Source organism: Aplysia californica, unplaced genomic scaffold (genome assembly GCF_000002075.1).
Source record: "Aplysia californica isolate F4 #8 unplaced genomic scaffold, AplCal3.0 scaffold00220, whole genome shotgun sequence".
Classification (NCBI taxonomy): domain Eukaryota; kingdom Metazoa; phylum Mollusca; class Gastropoda; order Aplysiida; family Aplysiidae; genus Aplysia; species Aplysia californica.
The window spans coordinates 497032-516782 of NW_004797490.1; the positions used below are offsets into that span (position 1 = coordinate 497032).

General features: G+C 40.6%; 1 protein-coding gene across 1 annotated transcript; it reads left to right on the top strand.

Annotated features, from left to right (window-relative positions):
- The first annotated feature begins 821 nt into the window (after positions 1-821).
- LOC101856663 (peroxisomal trans-2-enoyl-CoA reductase) lies at positions 822-15560 on the top strand. The gene is made up of 8 exons (XM_005099622.3): positions 822-992; positions 1990-2129; positions 3303-3468; positions 4834-4915; positions 6408-6504; positions 8222-8323; positions 9050-9164; positions 14858-15560. Exons 1-8 carry the CDS (start codon positions 863-865, stop codon positions 14932-14934), a joined length of 909 nt encoding a protein of 302 aa, XP_005099679.3. The 5' UTR covers positions 822-862; the 3' UTR covers positions 14935-15560.
- Positions 15561-19751: the final 4191 nt, after the last annotated feature.

The following is a 19751-nucleotide window of genomic DNA, read 5'->3' on the forward strand; positions in this document are numbered from 1 at the left end:
GGTACATGACAAAACAGGCCATAATCACTGGTGTCTGTGGTGTAGTGGCTTGGTGCTTTGCTGTTTCACACAGAAGACCTGAGTTCAATTCCCGAGTACGGAGAATTTTTTTTTCGAGCATTGTATCTCAGTCTTTCTGCTGGGATGTTGGATCCCTCTCTGCCCGGATTGATCCTGCCATGCAGGGTCTGAAGCCTGCCTCCTAAATATCAAAATTGTGACAATGGGAACGTAAAACACAGACATAAAAAAAGACCATATTATACCACACATTACAGGGGAGACAAATCATATAATTCATCAATAAACTGCTTCTTGCCTCCTCTGACAACCAATAGTTAGGTAGGTTGCTTCAGAGACAAGATGGTACACTAGCTGACGACACTTCTAGAATCTAGTAATAGGAGGTGACTGAGACTAAGCTTTTATTGTGCTAGATTTTGTCAAAGATATGCGAAAAGTCTGACACATTCTTTAGTATTATACTTGTTTTGTCCCCTTACCCTCTTTTTATGATAAACTGTCATGGGAATCTTTAGTTATTCATCGCCCTGTAGAATCTCGCTTTTTTGTTGTGGTGCGTAGCAAAGGGAAAAGAAAATTGTGAAGAAATCTTTTGAATATGGACTAGATCTATATATATACAGTGGAGAAAAAGTAAAACCTCATGACTCCGACTATTATTATAAATTTATCTATTGAAGAATAAAAAGCGAAAATCGTGAACTGAAGAACAATAACATCAAACATAACCTTTGCCCCCTGTCCTCCCTCCTTCGTCATTGATTTCATTCGACCATTTTCTGACATTCCGGAGAGATTTCACTACTAGATCTACTTACTATTACTACAGCACATCAAAATGACAGCTTCAGTGGGGAAAGTTGTCACCAGTGTTTTTCGTCCGCTGCTGTTTAAAAACAAAGTTGCGATTATTACCGGAGGAGCGACTGGAATAGGAAAAGCAATAACACAAGAGCTTCTCTATCTTGGTAAGTTTAGACTAGAGTGGTCAGTACGATTAGGACAAAATCCCTTGCTGTGCAGAAAGGTCACTTGAAAACTTAAATGAAAGCGAAAGTAGAGATTGTTGTGCGTGATTGAAATAGAATAGCATGATGATGAATTTACTAATAATTTGATAGGTCTACTATAACTTCTATAAAGCCTTATGTAATAACCGCAGCTACGACATTGGCTTATAAGTCGAAATATCTTGCAGGTAAAGAAGACTCTTTTAAAAGAGTAGGCTATGCCTCTATACATTATTCATTATGTAATAAAAGGCGAGCCTATAGATATATCTAGAATCTAGATCTAGACAAGATCTACTATTATATTAAGATCTAATCTAGAGCTATATATGCGAGGCAGCGTGGTGGAATCAGGCTCTCGTCAATTTTTGGTCATGTAGAGTATTTGGTGTATCATCTTAAAGCTTTATTAAATTCACTTGTCTTTATTTGGATTTTAAAAAAATCCATTTATCTTGAATACAAGTCGAGATATTTGCGAAAAAAGGAAGTGGGCGTCACCTGTTTTCTGTGGTAAAATTAGTGAGAAAATGGCCGCCAAAGATTAGTTATTTCCTTAGCTTAAGAGTCCGTGGTAACTGAAAATTTACATTTTTGTGCCTTTAATCAACGCTTTTCAGAAAAATCCACCCAGAAATGAATTCTTTAATGGGCATGAAAGGTGTTGAGCCAAAAAACAAAAATTTGATTAAAAATTCACGAACCTGCGGAAAAAAGCAAGTTTGATTATTTTGACAAGAGCCTGATTCCCCCATGCTGCCCCACATATTTATTTAAATACTATTTAGAGGCTTTGTTTTTTTAACATCCACAGATGCATTTAGGCACTTGTAAGTGTAAACAGTTAGTCTAACTGCAGGTTTATTTTTCGAACAGGGTTTGATTGATATTTTTTACGCTTTTCAATGTTGATAATCGTTTTATGTATCTTGTTCTCTGGCTTGGTAACTTGCAGGCTGCAATGTGATGATAGCGTCTAGAAAAGTGGACAGTCTTGAGAAGGCAGAGACAGAACTACAGGCATGGCTGAGGAGACACGGACGGAGTGAGTCACAGCTGCAGACGGTGCCGTGCAACATCCGGAAAGAACAAGAAGTGAGCTCTGAACTGATTATGGAGTATAAGTTCCAATTCCTAGTAAATCTACATCTCAACAATATTAGGTATTTTGATAGAATCACTCCTGTTTCATGTCTGCTATCCTTGACGGTTTGACTTTTATTTTTTGCTTTATATATATATGCATGCTTTTGTAGTCGGGGGGGGGGGGGGGGGGGGCTCTTGCGGCCAAGAAGTAGCGACCGAAAAATTTTCTTCTCTAAATTTTTCTCCTTTCGCATCATTTCATGCTCTCTAGCAATGTTGTCGTCTGCTTTCGTCTCCTCTTTCTGCCCCCACCCCCTCACCTCCTTTGCCCCTTCCTCTGGGCTCCTGATTCTTTCTGCAGCCTTTCTCTGCTACTCCTTCGCTTCTTCTTACTGCTGTCTTTCAGCCACACCCCTGATCTTCTGGTAGGAAAGATCTACACCTAGCCTTCTTGGACAAGGGCGAAAAATCTCGGAGGGCTCGTGTGCAAGTTGTGCACGTTAAAGATCCCTTGGTGGTCTAAAATCGATAAAGAGTAGGCTTCGGCCGCCACCCGGGCAAAATTCAAAATTTCTTACCAACTGAAAATATTAGGTGTGTCCCGTGCGCTCATATATGACCTTATGCAGTCGCGAGCGCCGTAAAACACTTTACAAAAAAGTAGTCAAGGGAGGGTCCAGGGGGTCCCCCCCCCCCCCCCCCCCTGAAATTACCAATTGCGATGTTTTTTAATGCCTTAATCGCATTCAGGGCCATAAAAAACCTTTGAAGCTCCAAAATAACACCCTTTAGGAGACGGGAGTGATTCTATAAATTTACCATTTAAAAAAAATTATTTCACAAGTAGACCTAGATCCAAGTTGATGGGTGTGATTTAAATTCAAACGGACAATTCCCTGAATAGGGATGTACATAAATAAGAGTCTAAGTATTATCCTCACTATCTTTATTTATTTCCCTAGTGCTAGCTGTTTTAATGTTTCACTTGAGGAAATAGCATAAGATGTTTCTTGGTTGTTTTTTCTGGGGGGGGGGGGGGCTTTTTTTTTAACTTTACGAGTACTTTACGTAGGCCTACTTAATTTCTTTCTTTTTCTTTTTTTTCTGTAAGTGTACTTGTGTGTTTTCCTGTTTCCCCCCTACACCAGCAGCTGACCAGATCTACAAACGTTTCTGTTCCAGGTTCAGAATTTGATTTCCTCTACTTTGGACAAGTTCGGCCAACTGGACTTTGTGGTCAACAATGGTGGTGGTCAGTTCCTGAGTCCGGCGAGAGATATATCCACGAAAGGCTGGCAGGCCGTGATTGAGACAAACCTCACGGGCACGTTCCTCATGTGTCGTGAAGGTGAAGCTGTCCCACAATGATTTGTATACCAAGAACACTCTTCTAGTCACGTTCATTTAATTAATCTGTGTAGGGCTAGCCAGATTTTCCTTTATGAAGGGGCACAATGGCATCTGTCTAAAGATAAACCATGTTTCTTTTTGACAATGGGTGAGCTTTTCAGACAGTTTTTACTGTACTAACCCTTCCAGCCCCATGCGCATATATATTTTCAGCAGCGCTTGTACCTCCCGCAGTCCCAAGGGCGAATATATTCATTTAGTTTCAGGTGAGGGGGAGTGCGATTTTGCACAACTTTAATTTTTCATAATATTTGTCATTTACTTTTCAACAGTGCTACATGTTATTACAGTCCGTGCCGGCTATAAGCACGCCGGCTTAAAGCACGTTTCAGACACAAGCACGCTAAACGGCTCTTACCGAATTTTTGCTTTATAAATTACACGCCTTTAAGCACGGTAACTTCGGCATTAAGCACGCTTCATTACAAGACAGTAATACTTTTATGATGACCCATCGAAGTTCGAACACAGTCTACACCACAGCAGTGGAGTGTGTTAAGAGAAATACAGAGAACGCAAGTGATAGAGACACACACTCACACGGGCGGAGAGGAAGGCAGAGAGATGAACACAGCCGCGCGCATGGACATAGGATCTAGCCTAGGGCAAAGTTACACACTGACTAAAAAATACAAAGAGAGTCAGGGAGACGAGAAAGGGAGGCTGGCTGCGATTTCACCTTTGACGCTCACTATCCGATAATCCTGATTGTGTATCACGCGCGAGGTGAGATGAAGGCGGTGGTATGAATGTGGCACAGCGGGCAGTGGTACGCACAAGCAGCGTGTAGACCTACTAGTGTGCTGTATCGTGACTGGCCGTCTAAATTAAGTGTTCATTTCCCATTCGACAACAAAACAATAACAACCAAGCAAACAAAAACTACCATGGCGGGTAAAAATAACAGTGCACGCTTTTGCGGGATCACTATAGGCCTACTTACAAACAAAGGGAAATAGCACGCGAAATTTTCTACATGAAAATCTCTGGATTATGTCTACTTCGCACTCAAGTACGCTTCTGATTTAAGCACGCTTATGCTTTCTCCCGATGACCGTGCTTAAAGCCGGCGTGGACTGTATCTTAATGTTATCTCAAAGATACTACGATCACTTTTTAGAATGCATGCCTCTTTTTCTGAAATACTGCTGTATTTGGCTGGTACTGGGGTTAGGGAGTGCACAAAAATGGCTAGGGCTGAAAGGGTTAAGAGCGCTATATAAATCCAGTCTATTATTAATGTATGGGACAGAGTGCTATATAAATGCAATTTATAATTGCTATTATTTATTATTTTACTCAGCCTATACTCAGTGGATGGAGGACAACGGTGGAGCTGTCGTAAACATCATCGCTAACATGTGGAATGGATTTCCATTTGTGAGGTTTGTTTTTCAAAACTTATTTTCTTTATGCTGTTATGTGTGGTAGGCCTACTTAGTACATGTATAAGTATACAATTAAATCTTCTCTAACTGCTATCTGTACAAAGACGATCGCCTGTACAAACGGCCACTAAGTATACAATTAAATCTTCTCTAACTGCTATCTGTACAAAGACGATCGCCTGTACAAACGGCCACTTCCCATTCACTCCCTTGTGTATTTTAAAAATATTATGACACTGTGAGAAGGCCACCTGTACAAGGCAATCACCTGTACAAACGACCACCTGTATAAGACAATCACCTGTACAAAAGGCTACCTGTATAAGACAAGCACCTGTACAAAAGGCCACCTGTACAAACGGCCACCTGTATAAGACAATCACCTGTACAAATGGCCACCTGTATAAGACAGTCACCTGTACAAACGACCACTTCCCATATCCTCCTTTGTGTTAAAAAAAAATTTGTAATGACACTGTGTGAGATGATCACCTGTCCAAATTGTGGGTGGTTGGCGGGTGCTGTGGTGTGGTTTGCTTCTTCTTTCCTATCAAACATCTATCGTCCTTATCTCCCCTTTTTCTTTTTTATGTTTGTTACTCTCTTGTAATACTTCTAATCTTTTGGCGCTCATATGACCTTATGCAGTTGCGAGCGCCGTAAAACCTTTACTAAAACTAAACTAAACCTGTCCCAATTGGCCACTTTTCTCCCCTACAATCGGTGGCCGTCTTATCAGTTTCAAGTATATTTCCACGACTTTTAAAGCTGGTACTGTCAGTGTTAGCAGACTACCATTGGATTACTATCAGAACAGGCTTTCTAATTAAGTGTTTGTGATTTTTTGTTCTTTTATAGTTTTAGTTAGGGTTTTTTTTTCCCTCACTTCTTTTGAGATGAATACAGTTCTCATTTGCAACTGTTCACATTTGCTACCAGGACATTAACACTTTTCACCCACGCAGCGCGCAGAGTGCTCAACAATTCTCCCCACGGACCAGGATACAGGTGCAGTGCACGCTATATCACACCCGTCGCTGATCGGTGTCCCGTGGGGAAAAGAGACGGCTTCTTACCGTCACCGATCGGTGTCCCGTGGGGGCATAGTGTTAAGAAACCTATCTGTAGAATTTTTGGGTGTTTGAGTTTCCTTCTAACTGGGTCTTCTCTCGTGCTCCTGTACTGAATGGGTGGTTGGCGGGTACTCTGGTTTGTTTTGCTCCTTCTTTTCTATAAAGTTTCTACCATTCTTGTCTCTCTTTTTTTTATAATGTAAATGTAAGTGTTTTTACGCCCCCTTCAACACAAGTTCCTATCTCTCCTCCTTCTTTTCTTTGTATGTGCAACTCTTTAGTGACACCTCTAATTTTCAGCACTTATATGACCTATTTGTGTAGCAAGTGCCGTAAAGCTCTCACTGAAACTATATACAAAACCTACACTATGTGATGATCTTCTGTGAATGTCGTTGACCTTTTCCCTCCCACAGCCACACTGGCGCTGCCCGATCGGCCGTGGACAACCTCACCAAAAGCCTGGCAATAGAGTGGGTGCACAGTGGAGTCCGCATCAACGCAGTAGCTCCGGTAAGTAGTGGTGGTCGTGCCCCACAGAGCACACATACAACAACTGATTTGTGTCTCCCCGCAGTAGAATCAGGCACTCGTCAAGTTTTGGGTATGTGGAGTTATTGATATCAGCTTAAATAAAGCTTGTTCATTTGTCTTTCTTTGGATGAAAAAAATACCAATCTACCTTGAATAGAAGTTGAGATATTTGCCATTGAAAGAGATGGGGGTCACAAATGGCCATCAAAGTTCGATGATTTCCAAAGCTTGAGAGGCCTCGGAAACTGAAAGTCTGCAAATTTTGTGCCTTTCACTTTAATCATCGTTTTTCTAGTTAAATCCGTACAGAAATGTGTTTGAAAACGGGCATAAAATGTGTCGAGCGAAAAAACAAAAATTCTAGAAAAATGTTCATCTGACAGAAGACTGCTGGTATCTTCGAATTCAGTATTTAGACATGTGTCTGATTGCGCCATGATGCCTCAGATCTACTAAGAATTTTACGGTATTTGCTGCGCAAATAGGTCTTTATAATTGATGAAGGTTAGAGGTGTTACTAAATGTGAGGCAGCGTGGTGGAATCAGGCTCTCGTCAAAATAATCAAAAGGAAGAAACTTGCATTTTTCAGCAGGTCCATGAATTTTTATCAAATTTTTGTTTTTTATCTCCACACCTTTCATGCCCATTAAAAAACTCATTTCTGTGTGGATTTTTCTGAAAAACGTTGATTAAAGGTACAAAAAATGTTAATTTTCAGTTACCATGGACTCTTAAGCTAAGGAAATAACTAATCTTTGACGGCCATTTTCTTACTAATTTTACCTCTGAAAATAGGTGACCCCCGCCACCTTCTTTCGCAAATATCTCAACTTGTATTCAAGATAAATGGATATTTGTTTTATTCAAATAAAGACAAATGAACAAGCTTTAAGATGATATCAATAACTCTTCAAGCCCGAAAATTGACGAGAGCCTGATTCCACCACGCTGCCTCACAAATAGTAACACGCAAATAAAAGAAGGAGGAAAGATAAGGACGATAGATGTTTGATAGGAAAGAAGGAACAAACAAACCACACCAGAGCACTGGCGAACTTCCTACAAAAAACAGTCTCCTCAGACAGACTTACTGCAAGGCTGTCTTCTAGGTTACTACTTTTATTCCTGTATTTGGTCTATACCATTCTGCCAAATACCTATCTTCAGAGCTAGATATTTGAGGAAATAATTAACATAAGGTACCTTTCCTATGGGTACACTGAGGGTGGTTGGCAGGTGCTCTGATTTGGTTTGCTCCTTCTTTCCTCTCAAACTTACTTCTATCATTCTTATACTTATATCTCCTCTTATTTTTTTTTCTTCTTGTCACACTTCTAATCTACGGCACTTATATGACCTTAATGTGTTGCAAGTACCGTAAAACTTGTACTTATGTGATTTGAATTTGTTTTTTGTTTTTTTTTACATCATAACTATATTTGGCATGGAAAGGAACTGACCACCCTACCACAATATGCCGAAGGCCCAGGAAGTTGTCTCACTAACAAGGCAATCCCCAATGTCTGGATCGGATGCGGGAACAACTTCTTAATTGTATTTGAAAATGCTTCTGTTTCATGTATGATTGTTATGCTTTTTGTTGTTGCTTTCACTCAAATCAACAATCGCTCAAATCAACAATCGCTCAAATCAACAATCACTCAAATCAACAAGTGTTGTCTCGTGTTGTTCCAGGGGACTATTTACTCCACTACAGCCTCGGCAAATTATGAATATGACGTGTTTGCGGAAACGGAGAAACTTCAGCCGTATCGAAGACATGGTTCCGTAGAAGAGGTTAGTGTGCAGCTCTTTCAGTTTTTCTAAAAGGTAATATTTTTCCAGAAAATGGTCAAAGTCTAGAGTGTCAGAAATTCTTGATTGGCATCTGAGGTGTAGCGTTTAGATGCTGGAAACCTGAGTTTAATTCCCAAGTAGGGCCAAATATTTCAGTATTTCTGCTTGGATGTTGTATCCCTCTCAGCTGAGGTTGGTCCTAACAAGAAAAAGATGTTCTTGAAAGTAGCTGACTTGGTATGGTGTTTGCTTGTCACCCAGTTTTAGTTTTAGTAAGGTTTTACCAGGGCAGTGCTACTGACTGAAGTGTCTTTAAGCCATTCCCAAAGGGGGGATATTTAATATTGACATGTTCTTATGCACAGTAGAATTGTACATGGGCTGATTTATCAATGCCATGCTCATACTGTGCTGGAACAACTTGGGGGGAACTGCTGCTTTATCTTTCCTTATCTTATCATCATTTTCCCCTTACTACTTTTGTATGTTGGTCACCCTCCTGTGAGCTGCTATTTCCAGGGTGCCTTGATAGTCGAAGCAGACTTTGTGCTGTTGAGGCAAGAGAGGTGAGCAGAGTAAGCCTGATTCTCCATTTGGATGTCTCTGTTGACATCCACCCCTAGGTGCTCATAGGACCTTAAGCAGTTGCGAGCGCGGTAAAACCTTTCTAAAACTGACTGTCTATCATGTCCAGTCATCATACACGGTGTGTACTCTTCTCCGCAGGTTTCTGGAGCGGTGTGTTTCCTGCTGTCTCCCGCCGCGAGGTTCGTCACCGGTGCCACATTGCGCGTGGACGCCGCTCAGAGCTTGTACAATTGTCCCACTCTTGTCGTGCCAGGTAACATTTGTGAGGCATCGTGGTGAAATCAGGTGCTCATCAAAATAATTAAATATAAGAAAATGGAATTTTTCCATTGGAGAGTCAATTTTTTAATAAAAATCAGTTTTTGGCTCAGCACCTTCTAATACTAGATCTATTCAAAACAAATTTCGGTGTGGATTTTACTGGAAAGCGTTGGTTAAAGACACAAAAACTGTACGTTTTCAAATCCAAAGGACTCTCAATCTATGGAGTTACCAACTTTTGTCGCCATTTTCTCCATAGCTATACATCTGAAACCAGGCAACCCCTACCTCCTACCATCGCAACTATCTTGACTTCTTTTCAAGATATTTGGGGGGGGGGGGGGGGGGGGAGGGTTTCCGTTGAAATCAAGAAAAATGAACAAGCTTTAAGATTATACCAATAACTCCATATGCGCAAAAAGTGACGAGCACCTGATTCCACGGCGTCGTTACACATTTCGTCGGCCTAGTGATAAAACCGACTAACCCACAATATTTCAAAAAAAATTTTATTGGCCCTATCGATAGTAAATTGTCCATTTCATATGCTCACTCAAAGACAGATCATAATTTTGTTTAACAATGTCTTTAAAACATTAGAAATAAAACCGTATAACCCGGCACCCATCGGATTTTAGCCCGATAACTCCGACTATCCCACCTGCGAGGGAGGGAATGAGGGTTGGCTGTTTTTATCGCGCTAACAATGAGGGGCCATGTGCTACGTTACCGACTAACCCCGGCTTCTACTCGTCTCCGGACTTCGTTTGACATCAGATTCAGACCTGTAATAGTCCAGAATTCGCTCACTTAACCGTGGGAGCTCTCCAAAAAAGGAATATTTGAGTAATATTTCTTGTTGGTTTCATTGGGGAGTTAAATAGATCTTGTTGTTTCCTCTTTTTTCTTCGTTTTAATGCTGCTGATAATGTTATTAATGACTAAAACTCTGCACTGTTCCCACAAAACTGTTTATCTCGTGACAATGCTGGTATTTCAAATGCATCTTCATGGATTTTGTTTCATATGAAACTACTTATTCTGTCCACGTGTACTGGAAAGTCACCGAATTGTGAAGGCATTTTTCCCTTATTCGGACTACTGTGTCTTCTCCTAATCATTTTTTCCTTCGCAATTGAATGGACGAAGTCGAAAGAATTTCATTCTTTACTAACTCACTCCAAAGAAAAAATGTGGGACCTGTCCAGCACACCGTCAGCCCCTAACGTTCAAAGTTTTTTTAAAGTGTTTCTTTCTTCATTTGCAGTGTTTATTGCAGTCATTACCTTCTAAAACATCTTTCGACTTTCTTTGAAAGTTCATTTCGTTTGTGTTTTGTTTAGATTATTTTCTCAGTGTCATAACATAATGCTTTATCCTTTTATGTCAAACCTTAACTTACGTAACGCAATAACATTCCATAAGATGATGCTACTCTTGCTGCGTCACCTCTGACCCTCAGCGCAATGGAAAGTGATCAACATTACCAAGCTAATGTCACATCAGCTGATAATGCAACAGTTTTGTCACCATTGATCTCTGCAAATAGGACACAGCATGAAAACGATAGGAAGGGTAACAAAATGAAGAGGTTGAAAGAACTGGGAATGCCTCTACACCTGTCAAGGCACAAAGCGAGCAGAGTGTGAACTTAACGTCCTTTGCAGTTGAAAACTGGTTGATACAAAATGCAATGACATTACTGCTCACCCTCTTGGGAAAAAAAGAGAGTCTACGTGTATGCCATGATAAACAGGATAGACAAAAAGTGATCTTACACAGCAAGTGTAAACCCAAGGAGAAATTACACCCTTCAATACCACTTAAAAGAGTCAATTGTCAAAGAACACCTGTTTGTAAACCAATCTTCACGAACACAGCAGGCCTGACCCACTGGTTTATTTAAAGTGTCTTCTCCGAAAAAAGAACAAGAGCCCCCCCCCCCCCCCCCCCCAAGAACACATCATGCCCACCACGAGAGAGCCAAGGATGACAAGTTGTTCCTTAAAGAGTAATTTTGGACAAACTTAGGAAGATATCCTCCTGTGTACAGATGACAGTCCAGAAAACTTCAGATATGCATCGAGTATACATGGAGAAATGAGCAGAGAGACAGAAAAAACATTGAGCTATCAAGTGTTGTGCCAAAACTTTAAAAAAAAAACAATTTGGGTTTTCTTTCAACCAAAAAAGAGCAGTGCGACATTTGCACCAGCTTTGAGTCAGTCTGGAAACCTCACAGAAATAGAATGTACAGCTTATCAATAATTTTAATTTATGAATATGAGGAAAGCTGTAGCTCGAGCAGAGAAGGAGAAGGACAGGGAAGCTGCACTGAACCCAGAACAAAGTGTGTGTCCTTTGTATGAAGACCCAGCGCGTCCTCCTGGCACCATCACTGACACCCGCCTTATATTATAAAACAAAACTGGCTGTACATAATTTTACAATTTAGGATCTTGCCACCAGAGACGCCAGATGATATGTCCTGGATGAAAGTGAAGGTGGTCTGAACTCCAACAGTTTTCATCATGTTTGACTCTCTACCTTAGATTGCAAGTGACTGACTTCAACCACTTCAACATCTGCAGTGATTGGCGCAACTACTAAAACAGAACTGCCACCCTGGTGAGTGCAATGGCCTCGGTGGCCATAGAGCTTAACATCACAGTTGAGCAGAAATTCTCACCAAGGGCCATACCCAAATGGAGGTGGATTCAGTCCTAGGCACCATTGAGCGATCGCTCCAAAACGCACGTATGTACATCCCTATGGACTACGTGAACATTGTGCTCCAAGCCAGACGCATCCCCAGGTCCTATGAAGTTATGTACCTGGACCACAGCTTTTTCAAAGATTTTGTAAAGGTCGGAGAGCACTAAACAATCCGTCCAGGGAGAAAAGCAGGCGATCCTACTGTCACTGACTTGCAGGCTTCAAAGTGCACTCCATACTTTAAAATTCAGTACAAGCTGAACTTTGATGATGGATGGCAGGCGCTGCAAGGACCAAAAAAGCTGAACACCCAGTGTACGACGGTTACTGCTGGACCTCTCTGCAAAGACAGATTGAAGATAACTGCCAACCAGTATAAACATCTACTGGAGTTGAAGGCGGTCCTACCACGATGGAACCACAATTACCATGGAACTTTGCCTCAGTAAGACGTTTTGAAAGCGATCAAGTCAAATTCGATTATGGTTGAGTCTTTCAAAACAATGGTAACTTTTGTCGTATTGCCTTGTTATAGCCATAGGACACAGAGTGAGACAGACATGCTCTTCTATTGTTGAGAAAACTCAATAATGTAGTAGTTGTCAAGCCACGCACCTTGAAGAAAGTTGGCGCATTCTTTGATACTTACAAAGTCTTTTTGTATAATAATAATATATTATTAAGAAGCCAACTTCACTCAAACCATTGCTGAGGTAGCAGAGCTCCTCTGTGGCTTTCTGCTTTCATTTCTTTCTTAGTATTACTTTTTGTGCCAATAGTACCGTGTCAGACACTGTCATAAATTCTAAAGGCCTGCTGATGCTACTGCTACTACTTTTGTTTTTGTTTTTGTTGTTGTGGTTGTTGTTTTTGTTGTTGTTGCTGTAGCTGCTCTCCCTTACCATTCGAACCTCCTGTTCTTCTACTTCAAATATAATTAATATACCCATTGCTGTGTTCTGCTTCTTCTACTTCTATTAAATGTTCCAATTGGTGACTGCTGTTTTTGCCAGAATTGACTCCGTAGCACTGAAATGGCAGCAGCTGATAGTATGTTGGTAGCAGTAATATCGTCCTCCTCCTCTTCCTTTTTACTCCTCCTCCTCCTCCTTTATTCTCCTCACCATCTTCTTCCTCCTCCTCCTCCTCCTCCTCCTCCTCCTCCTCCTCCTCCTCCTCCTCCTCCTCCTCCTCCTCAACCTTCTTCTTCTTCTTCTTCTTCTTCTTCTTCTTCTTCTTCTTCTTCTTCTTCTTCTTCTTCTTCTTCTCCTTCTCCTTCTCCTTCTTCTCCTTCTCCTTCTCCTTCTCCTTCTTCTCCTTCTCCTTCTCCTTCTCCTTCTCCTTCTTCTTCTTCTTCTTCTTCTTCTTCTTCTTCTTTTTCTTCTTCTTCTTCTTCTTCTTCTTCTTCTTCTTCTTCTTCTTCCTTCTTCTTCTTCTTCTTCAAAAGATCACGACGATTGAAGAACTGATCAAATACGTTACAATCAAGTGTGGCTTGGCTGCACTCAACCAAACTCTAGGCCAGCAGTGGCTTCCTGATAAAACCGGCCAACCCACAAAATTGAGGGTTGGTCGGTTTTATCGGGGAAAATTTGAGCGACATAACCGTCTAACCCACGCAGTTTCATTAAAAGCGATTTTTAAAGAAAAACAAGGTCTACAGATTTTAAGTAAAGTGTTTTTATAACTGTTTAAAGCATTGATTTATCGTTAGACACCTTTGTTTTTTAATAAAACAGTTTTTTCCTTCTCCTGTAAAATTTACCTCGCTGGGGTTAGCCGGTTTTATCACAAGGCCGACGATTTGCTTTGACAGACTGTGTCGTAGCTTCCCCGTTTTTTAGACAACGCCTGTTGTTATGTCTCTGTAGCTTCCTGTGCCGATTTGAAGCTGTGGTCAGTACAGCTTGTGTGTCCCTTTCGTATAATACACGCGGTAGTGTAAAGCGCATAGAGCTTGTTGTAGAGTGGGGTTATGCGGTTGGTGGGTGCTCCGGTGTGGTTTGCTTCTTGTTTCTTATCAAACGTTTATCGTCTTTATCTCCCCTATTTCTTTTTTTATATTTGTTACTCTCTTGTAGCACCTCTAATGTTCGGCACTTATGTGACCTAATTGTGTTGCAAGCGCCGTAAAACTCTTCGAAAACTAAAACAAAAGCTAAGTTATGTTCACCTAAGTTTGTTGTTAGGCCTGAGACTCTGTCTAACTACAATTTGTAGATCACCTATCCCGAAGACTGGCTGTCAGCCAGGGTGCTTTTGAAGATTTGGCTACCACCCTGGGCAGTGCCACTGACTGAAGTGTCTTTAGGCCATTCCCAAAGGGGGGACATTTCTCGTTCTTATGCAGAGTAGAATTGTAAATGGGCTGATTCAACAATGTCATGCTCAAAAATAACTTTTTCTTTCCTAATCCTTACTATCGTCATTTCCTCTACTTCTTTTGTATGTTTGTCACACTCTTGTGACCCACTGTTCTTGAAAGTCAAAACAGACTTTGTGCTGTTAAAGCTAGAGATGTGAGCAGAGTAAGCCCGATTCCCTGTAAAGACTTCTCTTTTGACATCCACCCCTTGGCGCTCATATTACCTTATGCAGTTACGAGTGCCATAAAACCTCTACTTAAAAAAATTAATTTAAAAAATAAGATTTGGCCACCAGCTTCCGCCATTCCTTCCGGTCTTCAGCATTCCTGAGTGTGTTTTGAGTTCCTGGCCTGTCCATTCCTTGATGTTGTCCTCCCAACTTTTCTTCGTTCTGCCTCTGCTCCTTTTTCCCAGGACGCTGCCTTGCAGGATTATCTTGGCAAGGCCAGATGAACAGGTGATTTGTCCATACTTCCTGTTACTTAAATTCACGTTTCGCACTAACTCTACATTTTAAAATATTTTTTCTTTATAAATGACAACATTTTTATTCAGATATCTTTCTACATGCTGTCCATGTTGGTTTTTCTTATGTCACTTCCAGAGCACGACAAGATGCCAGTGTACACCTGGGAGACTGACGTACAAGAGCAAAGCGACAACTCTCACGACAGTTCGTGAACTTCTAGAATATTGTTACATGACAGTTCGTGAACTTCTAGAATATTGTTACATGACAGTTCGTGAACTTCTAGAATATTGTTCCATGACAGTTTGTGAACTTCTAGAATATTGTTACATGACAGAGGATGTGTATGATGGTTCATATGACATGATTAGATGTGTATGGTGGTTCGTGTGACATGATTAGATGTATTGTGTATGGTGGTTCATTTGACATGACAGAGGATGGAAATGGTGGTTCATGTGACATGATTAGATGTGTATGGTGGTTCGTGTGACATGATTAGATGTGTATGGTGGTTCGTGTGACATGATTAGATGTGTATGGTGGTTCGTGTGACATGATTAGATGTGTATGGTGGTTTATGTTACATGACCAAAGAAATGTGTGGTTCATATGGCATGGTTAGTTGTGTGTGATGATTTGTATGATGGGATGTGTTAAATGTTTTTTTTTTTTTTTAAATGTAGATATAAATTTTTACACCTATCGTCACAATTTATATTCAGTTAGTTAGCGGGCTTCTGACTATGCCTGTCAGGGCCAACCTGGGCTGAGATGGATACAACATCCCAGCAGAAAGACTAAGATACTCAATAAAAATTTACTCCCCACTCGCGAATGGAACTCAAGTCTCCTGTGTGAGACAGCTAAGTTCCTAACTACTACACCAAAGACGCTGTATAAGCTCTCCAATGTATGAGATTTGTAGTACACTTTATTGCGGTGGGCCTCGGCTTTAACAACAGGACCATCGGGACTGACATGGTATTCCTACGTGCATCTTGTTATATACTTTGCGGATCAATTTACATACCCTGTAACGTATTATTATAAAAGAACGGGGTCCTTTTAATAACATAGTGGCATAGCTTTTGCTGCTTGGCCTATATCAGTTATTGCCCCTCGCTTTTCCAGTGTACATTTTTGGGGGGGAGTTCTCAGCTTTATCTTCTTTATTATTTCTGGTAGTTTTCCTATTTTAGTCTCGTGGAGATATATTATGGGTGGTAGAAATTATAATGATAATGTGCATCTATGTATCATGCTGTACAAGATCTACAGCATGCTCTGTGCACTTTGCAACCATTCATCATCGAATAGCCAGCACACTCAAGAAAAGGGGCTCTGTGGCCTAGAGGTTAAGGTCTTCGCCTTTCTTTCAAAGGTTCCGGGTTCGAATCTGGGTAGCGATGGAAAAATTGTCTGCTCTAAAATTGTCTCCATTCACCTCCTTTCCAGCTATCTAGCAATCATCTGTCATCTGTTTTCGTCTCCACTTTCTGCCCCCACCTCCTTTGCCCCCTCCTCTGGGCTCTTGATTCTTTCTGCAGCCTTACTACAGCTACTCCTTGGCTCCTTCTTACTGCTGTCTTTCAGCTACACCCTTGATCTTCTGGTAGGAAAGATCTACACCTAGCCTTCTCGGACAAGGGCGAAAAATCTCGGAGGTCCAAGTTGCGCACATTAAAGTTCCCTTTGTGGTCTAAAATCGATAAGAGTAGGCTTCGGCTGCCACGCGGGCAAAATTAAAAATTTCCTACCAACTGAAAATGTTTGATGTGTCCCGCGTGCTCCTATGACCTTATGCAGTTAGGAGCGCCGTAAAACACTTACCAGAAACGAAACAAAAACCACTCAGGAAAAGGAACACACACAGATCTGCAGTAGATAGACCACCCAGGGCCTACTTTTCATTCAGTCTTTTTTCCCATTACAAGTCTCACCACCCAATGGGGAGACAATTTGACGATGTGGCGCCAGACCGAGGTCACCCTAAGTCATAGACTGGATTTGACAAATCAACACCGCAGTGCATCCAGCTTTCCCCCTCTCTCCCTTGTACTAGTGTACTGCCCTATGCTAACAACACCTTTTTCTTATTCACAGCAGTTTCGTGAAATCAATGAAATAAATATATTTCTTTTAAGTATATTTTAAAACTATTTTGCACAGTACATCAATGGTTGACCTCGCATGCTAAAGAGAATGACATTCCCTATGTTCAACAGATACTATAAGAAATGCAAAAATTGTTGATTTCTCGAAACTTCTGTGAATAAGAAAGAGACATTTTGTCAGAGTAGGGCAGTGTACACACGATATGACTTTAATTTACTTTACTGTTATCCGCCGCTTATACCCTTTTGGGTGTCGCGGGAAGAAAGAGACGTCTCTCTGCCACCAGCCGGAGAGCTTGGGTCAGGGGGATGCCATGAGTTGTTAATGTTTCCCTGACTCCCCCTATCCAGGTCTTTCTCGGTCGCCCTCTAGCCTTGTTGCCATTGAATTTTTTTAATGTAGGTACGTTGTGCTGGATGGTGTATTGGTAATCGTAGGAGATGTCTGAACCATTTGATTCTTTGGTGTTTGATGTGATGCATGACATCATTTGTGCGTACCATTTCTCTGACTAGTGAGTTTCTAATTTTGTCTTGCCTGGTCTTGTTTACTGCTTTTCTAAGACATCGCATTTCACGTGTTGTAATTCTTTACTCCAATGTCTTGTTTATGGTCCATGTTTGGCATTGATAGGTGACTGTTGGGATGAATATGGTGTTGATCATTTTGAGTTTTGTTGTAATGGGGATGTTAGAATGTTAGGATTTTCAGTAGTGGAGTAAGCTGGTAACTAACAGTATTAGCCTTTTGTACTCGTTTTTCAATTTCTCTGTTCAGTCGCCCATCCTCTGTGAATATACTTCCGAGGTACTTAAATTCTTGGACCTGTCTGAGACTGTTGTTGTAAAATGATTTGTATCCTGAGTGGTTCTTGCTTTCTGCTTACTTTCATTGTCTCTGTTTTGTTGATGTTGATCTTCATGTTGATGTTGATCTTCATGACACGATATGAAACAAAATAACATTTTTACAAAATCACCTTCTAAGAGCCACTGTAGGTCACACGGGTACAATTCTCCGTGGATGTTGTTTTGCATTGTTTCTTTTATTCCACTGTCTTGCTCGATGATTTTGTCGATGGTTGGACCACTGTTATATATATATATATCCGATTCTGTCTGTTGGATTGCCTGTTAGAAACGATATTTTTTTCCTATACATTGTAAGAGACCGGACTCAAGGATTTTTTGTAGGCCTAATATAGCTGGAATCCTGTTATAACCATGACTGAATATAAGTACTCAAGTTTTGAAAATATTTATCCAGAAGTATTGATGTGGATTTTAACTTATGCAATGAATGAATGAATTAATGAATTTTTCCGAGACACTTGTTGGTAATAAAAAAGCTGATATTTATAGACAATTGTTTGTGTAAACATATGTGTCACGACATGGTGGAATCAGGCGCTCATCAATTTTTAGGGCATGTGGAGTTATTGGTATCATCTGGTAGGTGATTTATTTACCTTGCTTCCTATGAAATAAATGTCCATTTATCTTGAATAGAACTCAAGTTGTTTGCGATTGAAGGAAGTGAGGTCGCCTGGTTTCAGTGGTGAAATTAGCGAGAAAATGGCCTCCAATAACCATTTTTTTAGAGTCTTTAAAACCAGAAAAATGACTAATGTTGTGCCTTTAATCTATGTTTTTCAGGAAAATTCTCTTGGAAATGTGTTTTTATATGGGCGTAAAAGAGGTTAGGTCAAAAAATAAAAATTTGATAAAAATTTCCAAACTGGCTGAAAAATGACGATTTCTCAGATTTCATCGTTTTGATGAGCGCCTGATTTCACCGCGATGCCTCACATATTATGTCAAACAGATTGCCATTAGACTTTTTAAACATTCTTAATAATTGTGCACATTATATTTTATTAACATGATGATAATACATTTATCATATGGGTACAGTCAGCTTCATTTGCGTTGAAGTTGCCTAATTACTTCCCGGTGCGATGCCACTGACTGAAGTGTCTTTAGGCCACTCCCAAAGGGGGGACATTTCTCGTTCTAATGCACAGTAGAATAGTAAATGGGCTGGCTGATTCAACAGTGTCATGCTCATAACTGTGCCTGAACTACAACAGAGAACTGCTGCTTTTTCTTTCCTGATCCTTACTATTGTCATTTTCCTCTACTTCTTTTGTATGTTTGTCACTCCCTTGTGACCTGCTATTTTGGGGTGCCTTGATAGTCGAAGCAGACCTTGTGCTGTTGAAGCTAGAGAGGTGAGCAGTCTAAGTCTGATTCCCTGTAAATACTTCTCTGTTGACACCCACCTCTTGGCGCTCATATGACCTTATGCAGTTACGAGCGCCGTAAAACCTTCTACTATAAAAAAAAAGACTTTTTAAACAGACGTTCTTAATATTAACTGTGCACAGTATATATTATGAACATGATGATAATACATTTATCATACGGGTACAGTCAGCTACACTTGTGTTGATTTGCTTGAGTTGAGATTCGATTAAGTTGATTTTTTTTCTCGGATGTTTTTAACACTAGCAAAGTTTAGTTTCATTGAATGGAAGACTGAATAGCATTGTGCTTGGTTCTACCACTGTTATCTGGTTGTTGTTTTCTTGCCTCAGGGATATACATGAATTGATTAAAATTTATTTTTTCAAAAGGTAGTCTGTGTGCTTTTCTTTTATTGGCCTATGCGCAGACAGTGGAAAAAAGGTGATGCTCTAGACCTGTAGTAATTTAATATAGTCAGCTGTGGAAGTATTGATTGTGTACTCAGAGAGACAGACAGACAGACAGACAGAAAGAGGTGAGAGAGAGACAGACAGACAGAGGAGAGAGACAGAGATCGAGGGAGACAGACAGACAGATGGAGACAGACAGACAGACAGACTGAGGAGAGAGAAAGAGAGTGAGAGTGAGAGAGAGAGACAGAGAAG